Source organism: Penicillium riverlandense (genome assembly GCF_028828495.1).
Source record: "Penicillium riverlandense strain IBT 135883 chromosome Unknown utg000001l_segment0_segment0, whole genome shotgun sequence".
Classification (NCBI taxonomy): domain Eukaryota; kingdom Fungi; phylum Ascomycota; class Eurotiomycetes; order Eurotiales; family Aspergillaceae; genus Penicillium; species Penicillium riverlandense.
In genome coordinates, this window is record NW_026643194.1 from 87,333 (window position 1) to 102,418 (window position 15,086).

Consider the following 15,086-nt stretch of genomic DNA (forward strand, 5'->3'; position numbering starts at 1 on the left):
TCCTCCGTCTCACAGGTCCTTCGTCCGCTCATCGCTCTCCGCGATCCATTTCTCCAGTTTCTCCGGGTCGCGCGGCATGAACCCCACCTTGAACGGCTTTGGTTCCGTCGTCAGTGCCGTCGGGATCAGATTGCAGTCAATCGCATCGAGGATGGGTCGGTCGGCCGGATCGCGAGCGGGATGCATCCGGAACGCCGTGATCAGGCGAATAAACGCCGTATACAGCTCCCGGTTGGCCAAGTGTGACCCGGCGCACATGCGCGAGCCCGCGCCGTAGCCGTAGTGCGGCGTGCCCGAGCCCTCGCCGAGCTCCAGGTAGCGCTCGGGAATGAACCGGTCCGCCTGCTTGAAGTGGTCCTCGTCATAGTCGGCAGCCCAGGCATTCTAGGTAGTCCGGTCAGCAATCAATTCGAGAGGATCCCAACAGACAGTACCGACCATGAAGAACGTAGTGCCCGCGGGGATCTTAGCCCCATTCCACTCAATGTCCTTGGTACTCTCTCGGGGCAGACAGATGGGTATCACAGTCCAGAATCGCAGGGTCTCCTTGACCAGCGCGGTCACGTAGGGCACCTTTTCTTCGACCAGGCACTTCTCCCAGGCATCACCATCGGGATAGATCGACATGATCTCATCGTACGCCTTCTTTTGGATCCGCTGGCCGTCTTCCGAAGCCAGATAGGCAATGCCCATGATCAGGTTCCCCGGAACCGTGTCCAGACCGGCGGACACCATGGTCAGACATATCGATTTCACCTCCGCTAACATTCTCGTCAGTCTTGTTCTCTTTTTGACGGGTAAAAAGGAAACACACCATCATTAAGCTTGGCCTCGGGATCCTTAAGAATGTTGCCAGTTATGCACGGCTTGTCGGTCCCCTTGTTGATGCGATCCTTGAGCATTTCCAGCAGGTAGGTCAGGTACTTGTCACGGCGAACCCGGAATTCGTCCGCCTCGCTGTTCATCTTGGGGAAGATGCGCAGCAGTGGGATATAGTCTTGCCAGTTGTTCGAGGTGCTACGAAAGTTGGAGACGCCACGCTCGACGTCAACGATCTCCTTCAGGAGCTGATCATCCACATTGCCCTCGATACGGAGGCCATAGTTGAGCGTCAGGCTGGTGTTGAGGGCAAATCGCTGAAAGTAGGCCGTGGGGTTGATGTCGCAGGTCCCGTGCTGACTATCCCGGTACAGCTCCTTGATGCTGGAGTTGGCTTCGAGGTCGACGATGGGCATGTAGGACTGGACGGCGGGGCGATTGAGTGCGGTGGCGGCAGCCTTCCGACGTCGCTTGCAGGACTCATCCCAGGGTGAGGTACCAATAGTGAATCCCTGAGAGCTGGAGACAACGCTGTGGAAGGTGTGGAAGGTGGGCCGCGAGATGAGGGCCGACTGGTCCTTGATCCACAGCTGGCGCACCGAGTCAAAGCTGTTGGCAAACACGATGCGCTTGTTGCCCATGCGCACTTGGAAGACCGGTCCGAATTTCTTCGCCCATTTGCCCGCGACGACTGCATGCTGGTCGCCTAATTGCAGCAGGTTGCCAAACATCGGTACGCCCGGGATCTCGGGGATGCCCTTGATTTTGGGGACATCCGTGCGATTTAGGTAGCGGATGATGAAGTAGACAACCGTCACGACGGCGATGGCGAGTGTTTGGACCGTCATAGTGCAGAGACTCTATCGTTGCTCTCTCTCGCTCTCTGGCGGGGAAGATGTCGGCCTTATTTATCTTTTGACGTAAATACCGCAACGGGGCCATTCCGGCTGGGGAACACTGCATGGCTCTGGCAGCCAGTCACGGGTGTTGGCATTAGCCAAAGGCTGCTCGTCGATCGCGGGACGGACGGAATGACAGTGAGGGTCGAATTCGGTTTAGCGTATTTCAACCAATGCACTCTGGACGAGTACATCCATTCCAACCCCGGTTCTCTTCTACAAGCCATTCCACACTACTGGCTACGCGGCTTAATATTGGTGATCGATGTAGTAAAGGTCACCATGTGAAAGAAAGACATGGGAGAAAGAGAGCGAGTCGAGTCACATGACGACCGAATTAAAGTACAAGGCGGAATGATCATTCCGCATATCTGAAGTGGAGGGTCCACAGGTGGACCCCGAGAGACACGGATCTATAGCAGCCCAACGGAATTCGGGGAATCAAACAGACAACAGGTATGAGCGTCACTCGATGTTGAATATCAATGACCCATTTCCTGCGTATACAGCGTATATACTTGGCCCACGCCGGGGAAATTTAGAATATATGTACAATCTCCACAGAACAATGTCGCGGATGAACAGAGACGGAAATCGAATATCATGGCGCGGCCTCACTACGGGCCTAGTACGTTGAGCTCGCTCTGGCTGACTCGGCTCACCCGGCGGCCGGCATTTCGCGCCCGGTCGGCAGCCAGCGTCTGCGCAAACTTACTGGCCTCGCGGATCTGCGGTCCCTTCCAGTAGAAGACGTAGATGGGTATAGTCACAAAAATGGCGATACAGCCCAAGATAGTGCTGGCCCACTGCAGGTGATATTTGCCTCCGATATTCGAGTACATGGGTGTTGAGTACATGGCGGCAATACCTGCGAGGAAGTCTCGTGCAAACCCGTTCCCCCCAGTAGCAGAGGCAGAATAGGGTCCGTAGGCTGCCACCATGTAGTCGATCGTCGCCATGTAGATACCGTAATTTGCAACCGCGATGAGAAAGATAAAGATCAGAGGTGCAATCCAAGGCGTATACTCTGGTCCCATCGATGTCCACGCAAAACCAAACAGGCCGATGGTCTCGAGGGGTGCAATGAAGAGCAAAATGAGCAACCGCCGCTCGGGAAGACGTGCGGTCTCACCCAAGGCCTTCCGAATGTGGCTCTGGCGGGCCACGTCCGACGCAAAGATGCAGTATGAGACGAGATAACCGATGACGATCGAGACGAAGCAGAGACCAATCTGCCACGCATTGAACTTCCACTGCTCAAACACCAATGTAAAGGACTCAATGCAAGTAAATATCAGTGCGTCGGAGAACCCAGACAACAGCGAGAGGAAAAGTACAATGGGTTCGCGCAGGAACATCTCGAATGGGCGGCGCCAGACTCGCGTGATCTCTTTGAAGCTCAGCCGGTTCTCCGCCAGCTCACTCGGTCCATAAACGTTCGGATCTTCACCGGTCTTCCGGCGCCGCTTGGCCTCCCTATCGACGAGAATAGTTGCTCGAGTCTCGCTCACGAACAGCAAGTGTGCAAGCTGAGTGACGCCGCCGAAGATCAGTTGGATCCAAAAGTTCCACTGCCAGGGGAGATAGTACTGGATTAAGCCACCGAAGATAGGTCCGATAGTTGTGCCACCAACCGACGACAACACCACATAGGCGACGGCGAACCCTTGGTCGTCAGCCTCCCACATATCAGCAGTCATACCCAGCGTGACTGAGCCACCGGCGGAGCTAATACCACCCAGGGCACGACAGACGACGATGGTACCAAAATTGGGGGCAAGCGCACAAGGAATCTGCCAGATGTTGACGAGGAACAGACTGAGCTGCATGATCGGCCAGCGCCCATACTCCTCGCTCCAGGGTGCCCAGAGCTCGCACCCAAAGGCGTAGGCGACCAAGAAGATCATCTGCCCGACTCGAGCCGCCTGCTCGCTGATATCGAAATGCTTAGAGAGAGGCTGAACCGCATTGGGGTACACGCTGCTGTTGAAGTTCATGGACATTTGCACGGTAAAGATGACCGTCAAGATGGCCCATTTCTTGTACCAGGGGAAGCAAAATCCCAGTCGGTCATAGCAATCCTCCTCTGTCAGCTCTCGCTTGCCATCAGACCGAACCTTCTCAGCTTGTCCTGAGGTACTGCTGTCATTATCCGCTGTACTCTCGACCTGCGCCTTGGCAGGTTCTTGGCTGGACGTGGCCTCGAACCCTTCTGTCTTCTCGTTTGGGTCCGAGTCCGGGGTAATGCCGTCTCCAGACGTCATGATAAATCTGGCAACACTCCGGCATGTGCTTCAAAAGCAAAAATGATGAAAGTCTCGGCTTAAATCGTTGCTAAGGGGTAATGCGAAGAGCCGAGCAAGGGAGCAGAAAGAATGAGAAGCCAGGAACCACTGTGACGGCGGTGTTTCTTTATAATTCACCCTTGCTCCTCACGGCCCCAGATCAACATGGCATCTCCACCAGGCCCTACCCGCATACGTAATGTTCGCGACGTGAACCCCAGAAAGCACTGGGTTCGACACCGTTTGCTCTCCTTCCTCCCCACATGCTTGCTTCGCAAGCCTCAATCGTTGCATTGCTTCTTGTTTCGGGTCATCTCTATCGACACTCGACTGCGTGAATGCCGATTGTGCGTTTGCAGCTGTGAAATGCCATCGCGATAGCAAGAACGCCATGCTATACATCATACGTCCCGCAGGACCCACGATGATTGGCACTAGCGCTGTCTCATACTCCACTGGGATTTGCATCGCGCCTGTCGGGATACCGGAAAGGGAATGACCGGCGCCTAGATAAGCTGGCGATCGGATGATGACGTACCGAACCTCGAAACCGGTTCTCCTACGTGAATAATCAAGGCAGGTCTGGCTGCCTTCTGCTTGCGCTCTAGTCTGAGATTTTCATCATGGCGTGTGAGCAATCCGGCTATTATCCTTGCTCTGCAGGGGTCTGAGAGCTCGCAGAGGCTCTCTGAGAGAGGTGAGCTGAAGTACAGAGCTGATATACTACGCTTTCGTCTCCACCGCTTCATCTACTCCAGTGTGCCCGTCAGACTGCCAGCTAGAGAACAAGCGTCCGACAGATCTGTCCCAACGGAGCGATTGATCTCCTCCACATCCACGACCACCTCCTCCGCAATCCCGCGACGGCGCTTCCAGTTCCGCTCCGTATTCGTTGACATGCCTCGGGCGCCATATCCGACCATATAGTTCGCGGGCCCTTCTCGTGGGTGCGTAGCCACAGAAGTTCGTAGGTACTGGCCGTGGTCATGGCTGCGTCGCGGCCCCGGGATATAGGGCTCTGGGCCACATGAACATGAACCTCCAGCGCGTTGAAGTCAGCCCCCCACACCTCGTCCTCGCTGCGGGTGACGATAATGGTGATGCGACTGGGCGCCACGGGTATGTGACGAGGTACGCCAGGGCATCCGTGTCTACGCCGTGGGGAAGGGGGCGACGATGAAGTGATACCGAGGCGGATGGCCTGGTTGATCCAGGCACGTAGTTAGGTGTGAAGTAGATCTCGCGTGGGCCGGTATCGATGGGGCCCGAGATGAAAGCGATTGCAGCCGACATGGTGATTTTATGATATGTGCGGTCGCTCAGAAATGAGTAGAATTTTATTTTTATTTTTATTTTTATTTTTTTTCCCCAAGCCTCCGGAGGTGTTGTTCACTGCTAGTCCATTTTGTGGAAGTGCCCTAGTAATGCCTGGGAAACAAGGCCGTACATATCTCTCTCCGACGACCATCCGTAACACTCACTCACCATCCAGCATGGCGTCCTCTTCCTTTCTCCCGCTCGCCTCAGCGCCGACCTCCCCCTTTGCTCCTACCGCGTCGTCCGAGTCTAGACCCGGAGCACGAGGTGCTGTCGACGCGTGGACACCGCCTCCTGGGTTTATTTCCCGCGCTGGGCCAGTCCGAGGCGCCCGTCCAGGAACGGCCGGCCTTACTCCGACGGCGTGGCTCCCTGTTGGTCGGACACAGCAATCCGCGCTATGAATGGTAGATGAAGTTCCTCCCTTTCGGGTAGTCAGGAAGTCCCGTCTGACGCAATATGCAGGCATCGATACTACACTCCGCCAGATGCATTGAAGAAGATGCGCAAGCCCATGTATGCTTTTTCCATCCATCAGATGGCATGTCTGACAGACAATAGACGACAGTACTATGGGCGCAATAACTCGTTGATTTCGCAGTATCTGTATATCGATCGTCTGCTGGACTCTTCTCGTCCACACCATCTAATTGAAGAATACAACGGCGGTCACCATCATGATGCCCATACTCCTGCAAATGGTTCCTCGCCACCGACTGAAGGCCCGGAGGCGCATTTACCCACTCTCAAGGCCTCCAGGATCAAGCGCACGCCACACAACCTCTATCGAGTTCCATCGGCCGATGAAATGGCGCCCTTGCTCTCCTCCACGCAGTCTGGCTGCGAGCATTTTATGCCCGACGTAGAGTCGCCTGGTATCCAATCACCCGAGGCGGAGGAACGCATGATCCATCTTGCGATTCGCATCAATTTCATTGCTAACGTCATTCTCTTGATCTCCAAGATCGCCATTATGGTTCTCACCAGCTCCATGTCCGTCCTGGCTGGCCTGGTCGATGGCGTGCTGGACTTCCTCAGCACAGTGATCATCTGGTTCACGGCCATCATGATCCGTCATCAGGACCGCAATCAGTACCCGATCACCAGACGGCGCCTGGAACCGTTGAGTGTGTTGATTTTCAGCGTGATCATGGTCACCTCTTTCTTCCAGGTCGGGCTGTCCTCGCTGCAGAAGCTGATGGGGTACGATCACACTCTTGTCGTGCTCTCACCCCCCTCAATTGGACTCATGGCCGGCACGGTGCTTATCAAGCTCCTTTGCTGGATCTGGTGCCGGCTGATTCCGAGCCCCAGCGTGCAACTCCTGGCCCAAGATGCCATGACGGATGTCATCTTCAATACCTTCAGTATCATTTTCCCCTTAGGTATGTTGCCCGAGCTCCTTTTGACTTATGACTGATTTGATCCATGTTAGTCGGTACCTTTGCCAAGCTGTGGTTCCTGGACCCTCTGGGCGGTCTCCTTCTCTCGGTGTACATCATGTGGAACTGGGGCTCGACAGCCAGCGAGTATATCCGGCGACTGACGGGCGCGGCGGCTTCAGCGGATGACCATAACATTCTGCTATACATGACAATGCGGTTCTCGAGGGTGATTCTGAAGATACAAGACCTGAAAGCCTATTATGCGGGCGATAAATTAAACGTCGAAGTGGACTTGGTGGTTGATGAGCGCACCGCTCTCCGTGACAGTCATGACGTCGGTGAGAGCCTGCAATACATGCTCGAGAGCGTGCCGACGGTTGACCGGGCCTTTGTCCATCTCGACTACGACCCCTGGAATCTGCCCAGCCACATGAACCAGCTGGACCGGTAAGATAGTAAATATAGACATACAAATCAGACAATGTCACGCATCCAGTCATTTGATCTTATTGTACACATGAAAAGTAAACATCCCAAATGTCTTGCAGGGTACCACCTGATATGACAAAGGAGATCGTGATGAACAAAAACAATTCCTACTGTACAACCAACATCGATTCCAGACCCGGCTGGAGACGCAATGAGAAACAACGAAAGAGGACAGACAGTCAACCAGTTCAGTGAGGAGGCTGCGATGGTGGAGGTAAATTATTTCCTTGACTGTACGCACGCTGGTGTGTCGGCGTAGACGCATTCTCACCCGGTGGTGGAGGCCGTTGATGAAGCGGTGGGATAGATCCCGGTCCTGATGAGGGAGGTGGGTAACCACCGCCCACGGAAGGGTGGAACGCGGGCGGCGGGGTGTACGAGCGACCAAAGCTCGCAAGTGAAGGCATCGATCCAGCCCCGTTGCTTCGAGAGCCGTGCGAAGGTGGTGGGGTGCTGTGCCCGTACTGAGGGGAACCACCCGGCAAGTTGGACCGGTGAGATTGTGAGCCACTAACTAAACCCTGAACATGCTGCTGGTAGCTTTGGTTATGCGGTTGCGCCGCAGCAGGAGTAGGCGGCGCGGCCGATGCATATGTTGACTGTGCATCTGAGGGGCGTGGGGGCATGCCAAGTAGATTGGAGGATGAGCCATAACGTGGTGGAGGCGAACCGGGTCGGTAGATGCCTTCACGGGAACCAGATGGCGGTGGGGCCTGGGAAGAAGGCGGTTGGGAAAAGACATTAGGGTAGGACGATCGCTGCGACCCAGTCTGGGGAGGTGGAGTCGGTGCTGGAGAAGGGACCGGAAGATTGCTCAAAGAGGCAGACGGCTGAGAAGGAGCGGGGGCGTAGGGCGAGAACGACTGAGACCCCAATGAAGTAGCCGGACGACTGCTCTGCTGTTGTGGCGGTGGTGGCTGCGAGCCTTGTTGCGCTCGCGGATCGAACCGTGCCATCCAGTCGTTGTTAGCAGAGGGACCGGAGCCAGCCGATGTAGCGCCGTAGCCAGGGTAGTCTGAATAGCCTCGAGACGATGGAGTATGCTGCTGCACCGGCGCGCTAGGTTGATAAATAGACCGCGAGGGAGGAGTCGATGCAATGTGCTCGCTAGCAAACCGCTTTCGTGGTTGAGGCTCCTCTGGTTCGTCATTGAGAATACTCATGATGTTGGAACGCTTAGCTGGCACTTGACGGGCAGACTCCGGAGCAGGAGTCGCGCTTGTACGAGGGACATCTTTGACCGGTGACAAAACGGGGCGCGGCGACGGAGCAAGACCACCAGGTTGACCTAGACCATAATAAGGTCTTTGAGCAAAGGAGTCGCGGTGGACCGACGAAAGATCGAGTTCTTGTCTTTGCAGCTGTGACGGCGAGCCCGGCCGTTGGGTCAAGCTGGGCTGGCGGGAATGAGCCGGTTGAATGAGGGACGGCGGCTGCTGCGCGGACATGTAAGCTTGCTGAGATGGGCCCATCGAAGCTTGCGGCGGCAACAGAGATGATGGTCCATGTGCTAGGGGATCCATCCGAGGCGCCGACAGGATCGAAGAGTCGCGTCGGTCGTCAGTGAAATAGCCAAGACGCGGGCCCGGCATCCGATGCGATAGTCCTCCCCGATCACCCAGAGCAAGGCTGGGGGGCATCGTAGAAGCAGCAACTGCCTGTGCCAAGGGCGGATAGCGACTGCGATCCTTTTCCAATAAAGGTCGTCCAGGCATTGGCATGGGTTGAGGAGACAGAGTCCCAGGCTTGCCTTTGACGCTAAATCGAGCCTCATCTGCTTCGATCTCGCCATGTGGAGCAAGTGGACGGGGTACAATGGACGATGGAGTCGCTTCATAACGTCGTTTGGGGGCAACACTTGGCACCGGAAGAGGTCCCGTAGGCTCCCCTCGGGCTTTGTTTTCCTCTGCCTTAAGGAGGCACTCCTCAAAGTCTTTTTTACCGGAGTCGAGGCGGCGCTGGTAGTAGTTTTTGACCTAATTTATCCATGTCAGCCAGGCCCTTGCATTATGAGCGATATAACATACCATGACGGTCGTCTTGGTCTTCATGAAATTTGAAATTCCCTCGAAGTCGCGACCAAAATGTTCAAGTAACTGGGGAAAATCGCGTTGTTCCGGAACAGACCAGTAACTCGTCGGCTGCAACGACCCATACCCCGTCTCTGGCTGTTTTGCGGGTATATCTGCCTCGGTGGACTCGAAAACATACATCCCTTCTTTGGTTCGTCCACGCGGCGCCCTGCCTCGTGGCATGGGGGTACTGGCCTCCTTGTCAGCCGCATCCAGGGGCAGGCCTTCGAGCATTCCATCTCCACCCATCTCCATTTTCGCACCCATGGGAATTCCTTGCATTGCTTGGGCCTTTTGCTCCTGTTGCGCCGCTCTACCACGGCGCTGGGTTCGAGGACCACCGGCGCGTGCGCCACGCCGACCAGCTGGTTTCTCCGCGGCCTCGCCATCTTTGCCGGCTTGACCTCTACGGGCGGCGGTACCATCTCCCACCTCGTTTGCATCGCCTCCAAACGTGGGCGCCGCAGCGCGTCTTGGACGGCCTGTATCGGTAACCTGGGGTTCCTCTTCACCCTCGAAGTCAGGCTTGACCACACCCAAATCGGCGATAAGAGCGTTGGACTTGGGTCGGGAGGATTTGGCCTTGCCGCGACCCCGTCGGCTCCAGCGCTTGTTGAGCTTCGCCTTGTACTTTATTTCCTCCTTGGTAAGGTAGTAGTGGACTATACACTGCTGGAAATCTCGGCCGGGTAGCGACTCGGCGATCTTGCCCCATCTCTTGGGATGCGCCATGAATGCATCTGTGAAGATAGTATGCTCCTCGGGGCTGAAGTCGTTCGGACGTGGCACAAACCCAAACACGGCCATGGCATTTTCCGGCTCAATGATGTTGTTCATATCCTTGTAGACGCCTGCCTTTTCCTCATGCGGCTCCATCATGTCTGGAATGACTGCTTCGCGGGATAAGTCAGGCCGAGCGGTGGCCATTTTCGTCCGCCGGCGTTCCAGCTCCTCTTGGGCCGAAATCTCAGAGGCTTTCAATGCATTGAGGAAGTCAAGTTCGCTGTTGCCCTTGTAACGGCGTCCTTCTCGTCCCTCGGGGATGGGCGCTGGCGTGGGCGGGAGGACGGGAGCCGGCGGGGAGACAGGGCCAGGAGTCACGGACTTGTTATGATCCTTGTGGCGATCTCGATCCCACACAGCCAGGCGCCAGGGCTTGTAGTAAGACATGTATTCTTCTCGGAGAGTCGCATTCTTCTTAGCGATCTCTTTTTGTCTCTTCGAGAGTTCATTGCGAAAGGTGTCCTTGAGCTGGTCCTGAGCCGTAGTATTTTCCTGGTACACCTCCATGTCAGAGATCGGTGTCGGAGGACCGGAGTGTAGGAAGGGTAGGCTGTCGATGGTGATCTCTTCGTGGGATACAACAGGTGGGATAACGGTTTTGCCAATGGGTATCGGTTCACGACCCATCACAGCGGACGCGAAGGAAACGACTCGGTCGGCTGCCGAAGCTTTTGTAGGTTGCTCGTCCCTCTCCACCGAGGGAACGGGTTCTGATGGCCGCTCTGGCACTGGTTCGAGGGCAACCATGCCGAGTAATTGGATATTCATCAGGAGAGCAACGATGGTCTGATCTTCCAATGGAGGAGGAGGCATCTCCGCCCGCAGGTGTCGCATGTCTTTCTCAAAGATCTGCTTTCTCTCTTCCAAGTAGTCCTGGGTGAAAACAATGTTCTCATCGTCTTCCTCCTCCTCAGACTCATCAAAACCGAGGACGGGTGCGGAATCTTCAAAGTCTTCTCTTTCATGGTCTTCTTTCTCGACCGTTGGCACTTGCGGCGGACTGCGTCTAGAGCGGTTCGGTGATAGCTCATCGCGCTCAAGTTCCCGGGATCCGTGTCGCAAATCTTCTCCGACAGAGGTAGGACCATGTTCATCAATGGATTCCCTCTTTGCTGGAGCATTGGCAAGGGACGGGGCGCGTGGATAGCCTGGACGGACCCATTGCTTGCTGCCTTTGGGCATGCCGCGCTGGAGAGATCCTTGACGCTGTTGCAGCGCCCGCGGACCGGTGGGAACGTTGGATGGCTGCATCTGTGGGGAGGCAGATGGTTCGGGGGATGCAGCTCTTGGATGTGGTAGTCGTGCGAAGGTGGGTGAAGAAGTGACAGAGCTGGATCTGCCGGGAGGCAACGGTTCACCAGGGATCGAATCCCGCTTGGTCATGGCAGCGGGAGCCGTCGGCGGTGACAGCTCGGATAGATTTGTGGATGCTTTAACTACACGGCTCAATGGGTCCTGTTCGCCACGACCCGCCTTTGGCCCTGTGGGAGGCTGCGCGGGTGGTTGGGGAGGCAATTCGTTTTGGTCCTTGTCGGCATAATCATTTCCGGCAGAAGAGCTGGGGATGGGAGCCGTCACCGATCCAAAGGCAGGAACTTGAGGAGCTGCTGGCGGAGATGAGTGCTTCACAACTGGGGAGAGATCCTTCACAGACTCGGCACGCTCAGCATCGCGACGAGGGTCTGCGGCAGACGGGAGCGATGCTTTCCAGTCTTGATCTGCAAGAGTTTGGTCGGGGATGCGATCAGGTAGAGCCACAGGTGGTGCATGAGGGAGTGATGCGGGAGTCGAGCCACTAGGCGCGCGGCTGCCAGCTCGGCTTGGAGGTCGCTTCCAAGGGTCACTGGGCCGGTCATCACGATCCAGTCGTCGACCGTCCCAGTCATCGCGCCGATCAAACCGGCGATCCAAGTCACGGTCCCGTTCTCGATCTCGGACGAGGTCTCGATCACGATCGACTGGACGATCCCGTCCACGGTCTCGCCAACCATCGCGGGATCGACTCCGCCGGCGAAACGTTTCGCGGTCATCGAGATAGGGTGGACGGCCACGTCCGCGGCCTCCATCCCAATCCCCACGGCCACGGCCCCGAATGGAACCACCACGCGGATGGCCACCACTGGAAGGAGGCCCATCTGGACCACCCGAGGACGCTGACAAAAGGCTGTCTCGAGAATTGCGTCGCATGCGAATCAGATCCAAATCACGCCCCGGAGGGTCTCTCATATCACGAAAGTCGCGTGTCGGAGAGCGCGATCGACCGCGACCAAAGCTCATCCGATTCTCACGCGGATCAAATTCTCGGTCTCGGCGGCCCCAATCGCGATCTAACTCTCGGCGAAAGGGGGAGGCCCATCGCGAGTGTCTCGGAAGTCTCGATCTCGGTCGCGGTCTCTCGGATCACGGTCCCTGTCGCGAAACTCACCACGACCATAACCTCGCCCGCGAGGGCCACCGCCACCGAAGGGACCACCGCGAGGGGAATCGACTAAGGCGCGCGGACCGCGGGGCGGGTCTCTGCCAAACGGAGCCGGGCTGGCATCGTCGGGGCCGCGAGGGCCAGCGGGAGGTCGACGGTCTCCAAAGCGTTGGGGAGAACGGTCGCGGGAATTAAACCCGGACGAAGGGGGGAATCGGGACGACATCACCAGGTCATGCTATCTGGGGCAGAGCCTGGGCGACCGTTAGAGAGGTTCAATCAAAGAAAAACAAACCCAGGCCCGGGGTGGCTCCAGCTTGCAGAATGCGGCAAAAAGAAGATCTAATCCATCACATACCTGGAAGGGGAAAGGCTGACACGTGATAGCAGTGCACGGGCCACAGGGAAGAGCGCAATGTGACTAGTCCCAATCGGGAAAGACGGCGCAGGGCTGGCTTGGCTTGGCGGTTGAGGATTGCAGAACGGCAAAAGGGGGCGCTTGCGATCGCCAGATAGATCCCGTCAGATAGCGGACGGTGGGTGCGGTGGTGGTGGTGGTGGTGGTGTTTACTGGCAGGGGTGTCGGGGAGGTGGCCAAGGAACAGATTCAAGGACTCGGATCAGAGCCCCTTGCACGATCATCGGACAGCAGAGAAGAACGCGTGCACGAAGTTCGGGATTCGATCTGAAGATCGTGCCAGTGGCGGACATCCAACGTTTGGGAGAGACCGGCCGGGCAAGTCGCACGGGTTCTGCAGCGGGTGGGTCTGGACCGACTGCGGATGGGATGTTGGAGAAAGGCAGCAAGCGACCACCTAAGGGTGCCAGAGAGGCTCAGAGGGAGAAAATGAATGAAGATGGAAGGTGAGAAAAGCAGTTGAAGAGGGAATCATGAATGGAGTCGAGAGAGAGAGAGAAACAGAGGACTAAAGCATGGGCCCAGACTGGCGTGCATTGTGGCCTGAGGCATCCACGATGACCGGGTCCAGCGCCGGCGAGGGTTTGTGGCAGGCAACTACGGAAGGGAACAACCTCCGCCATTCTTGGATGTGGATTTGGTTTTAATTCTGATTTTGATTTTGATTTTGATTTTGATCTCTTGAATCATGCTTGACTGGTTCATGGGCGATGCACCGTTTCATCCTGACTTGGTACTTTTCTCCTCCAGACACGACGAAGGCTCTAGTGCCTGAGGCATCATTTTCCTCTCTGCCTGAGGCTCTCAATCCCCCGCTGCCAAAAAAAAAATCATTCTAGAATTCTAGAAGTCGTCGTGGAAGCATCCACTCTTCGCAAAACATCATGGCCGCCCAGCAACCTTCTGACGCACCCCCTTTGTCAGCGACGGGCGCTGTGCTGGTCACCTCACAGCCGGTCCCCGAGGGCTCTCAGGAAGTACGTGGGGTGGATTTTGATCACTTCCAGGGCCGCGATATCACTGTCGCCGAGCTGGTCGACAACCTGACCCATACGGGGTTCCAGGGCAGCGCCGTTGCCGAGGCGGCTCGCATTATCAATGACATGGTAAGCCTACCGCTTCAGCACCCCCCAGTGGCCGGCAAGTGTCTGACATGGACCGTCAACCCCTCCAGCGAGCCTACCGTCACCCCGAAACCGGCGAAAAGACCACCATCTTCCTTGGCTACACCTCTAATTTGATCTCGTCCGGTCTGCGCGACACGCTGCGGTATCTCGTCAAGCACAAGCATGTGTCCGCCATCGTCACCACGGCCGGAGGAGTGGAGGAGGACCTGATCAAGTGCCTGGCACCCACCTATCTGGGGGCGTTCACCACGCCCGGGGCCGGACTGCGAGCCAAGGGGCTGAACCGCATTGGCAACCTGCTGGTGCCCAATAGCAACTACTGTGCCTTTGAAGATTGGGTGGTCCCGATTCTCGATCGCATGCTGGAGGAGCAGGAGGCCGCCAAAAAGAAGGCGCTCGAAACGGGGGACGAGGAGGATGAGCTGCACTGGACCCCGAGCCGCATGACGGAGAGGCTCGGTCGGGAGATCAACCACGAGGACTCGGTGCTCTACTGGGCCGCCCGCAACGGGATCCCTGTGTTCTGTCCCGCGCTGACCGATGGGTCGCTCGGCGACATGCTCTATTTCCACACGTTCAAGTCATCCCCGCAGCGGCTGCGCGTGGACATTGTCGATGATGTCCGTCGGATCAACACCATGGCCGTGCGAGCCGCGCACGCCGGCATGATTATTCTGGGCGGCGGCGTGGTGAAGCACCACATCGCCAACGCGTGTCTAATGCGCAATGGCGCGGAACATGCGGTCTACGTGAACACGGCGCAGGAATTCGACGGCAGCGATGCCGGCGCACGGCCGGACGAGGCGGTGAGCTGGGGCAAGATCAAACCGGACGCGCGGTCGGTCAAGGTGTACGCCGAGGCGACGGTGGTGTTTCCGCTCATTGTGGCCGCCTCGTTTGCGCGTGCGGGGCCCTCCTCGACGCAGGATTGAGCGAGCAACCGTCGAGTCTTGGATGTTTATCAGCGATGCCGGGACCCGAGTATTATTATTATTCATCATCCCTCCCATTCGTGCAGACCACGCTTATCACTGCCGACCCGCTCCATTGCGGGAGTAGCGGCCGAGAGAGGG

The 15,086-nt window shown here is 56.9% G+C and overlaps 6 protein-coding genes across 6 annotated transcripts; 2 read left to right on the top strand and 4 right to left on the bottom strand.

Moving 5' to 3' along the window:
• Window positions 1-9: 9 nt before the first annotated feature.
• Window positions 10-735, bottom strand: N7474_000036 (phenylacetate 2-hydroxylase; the record flags this gene model as incomplete). The annotated part of the gene is made up of 2 exons (XM_057191451.1): window positions 10-357; window positions 430-735. The coding sequence occupies 2 exons, from the start codon at window positions 733-735 to the stop codon at window positions 10-12; spliced, it is 654 nt and encodes a 217-aa protein (XP_057056404.1).
• Window positions 736-773: 38 nt separating this feature from the next.
• On the bottom strand, window positions 774-1,667 carry N7474_000037 (uncharacterized protein; the record flags this gene model as incomplete). Its single annotated transcript, XM_057191452.1, has 1 exon — window positions 774-1,667. The coding sequence occupies one exon, from the start codon at window positions 1,665-1,667 to the stop codon at window positions 774-776; it is 894 nt and encodes a 297-aa protein (XP_057056405.1).
• Window positions 1,668-2,335: 668 nt separating this feature from the next.
• Window positions 2,336-3,982, bottom strand: N7474_000038 (uncharacterized protein; the record flags this gene model as incomplete). The annotated part of the gene is made up of 1 exon (XM_057191453.1): window positions 2,336-3,982. One exon carries the CDS (start codon window positions 3,980-3,982, stop codon window positions 2,336-2,338), a length of 1,647 nt encoding a protein of 548 aa, XP_057056406.1.
• Window positions 3,983-5,497: 1,515 nt separating this feature from the next.
• N7474_000039 (cation diffusion facilitator family transporter) lies at window positions 5,498-7,156 on the top strand (the record flags this gene model as incomplete). Its single annotated transcript, XM_057191454.1, has 3 exons — window positions 5,498-5,727; window positions 5,786-6,705; window positions 6,756-7,156. Coding segments are annotated over 3 exons (1,551 nt in total), but the record flags the coding sequence as incomplete, so codon positions are not given.
• Window positions 7,157-7,382: 226 nt separating this feature from the next.
• On the bottom strand, window positions 7,383-12,694 carry N7474_000040 (MYB DNA-binding domain protein; the record flags this gene model as incomplete). The annotated part of the gene is made up of 3 exons (XM_057191455.1): window positions 7,383-9,170; window positions 9,222-12,382; window positions 12,475-12,694. 3 exons carry the CDS (start codon window positions 12,692-12,694, stop codon window positions 7,383-7,385), a joined length of 5,169 nt encoding a protein of 1,722 aa, XP_057056408.1.
• Window positions 12,695-13,770: 1,076 nt separating this feature from the next.
• N7474_000041 (deoxyhypusine synthase) lies at window positions 13,771-14,945 on the top strand (the record flags this gene model as incomplete). Its single annotated transcript, XM_057191456.1, has 2 exons — window positions 13,771-13,992; window positions 14,061-14,945. 2 exons carry the CDS (start codon window positions 13,771-13,773, stop codon window positions 14,943-14,945), a joined length of 1,107 nt encoding a protein of 368 aa, XP_057056409.1.
• Between the last annotated feature and the right edge of the window lie 141 nt (window positions 14,946-15,086).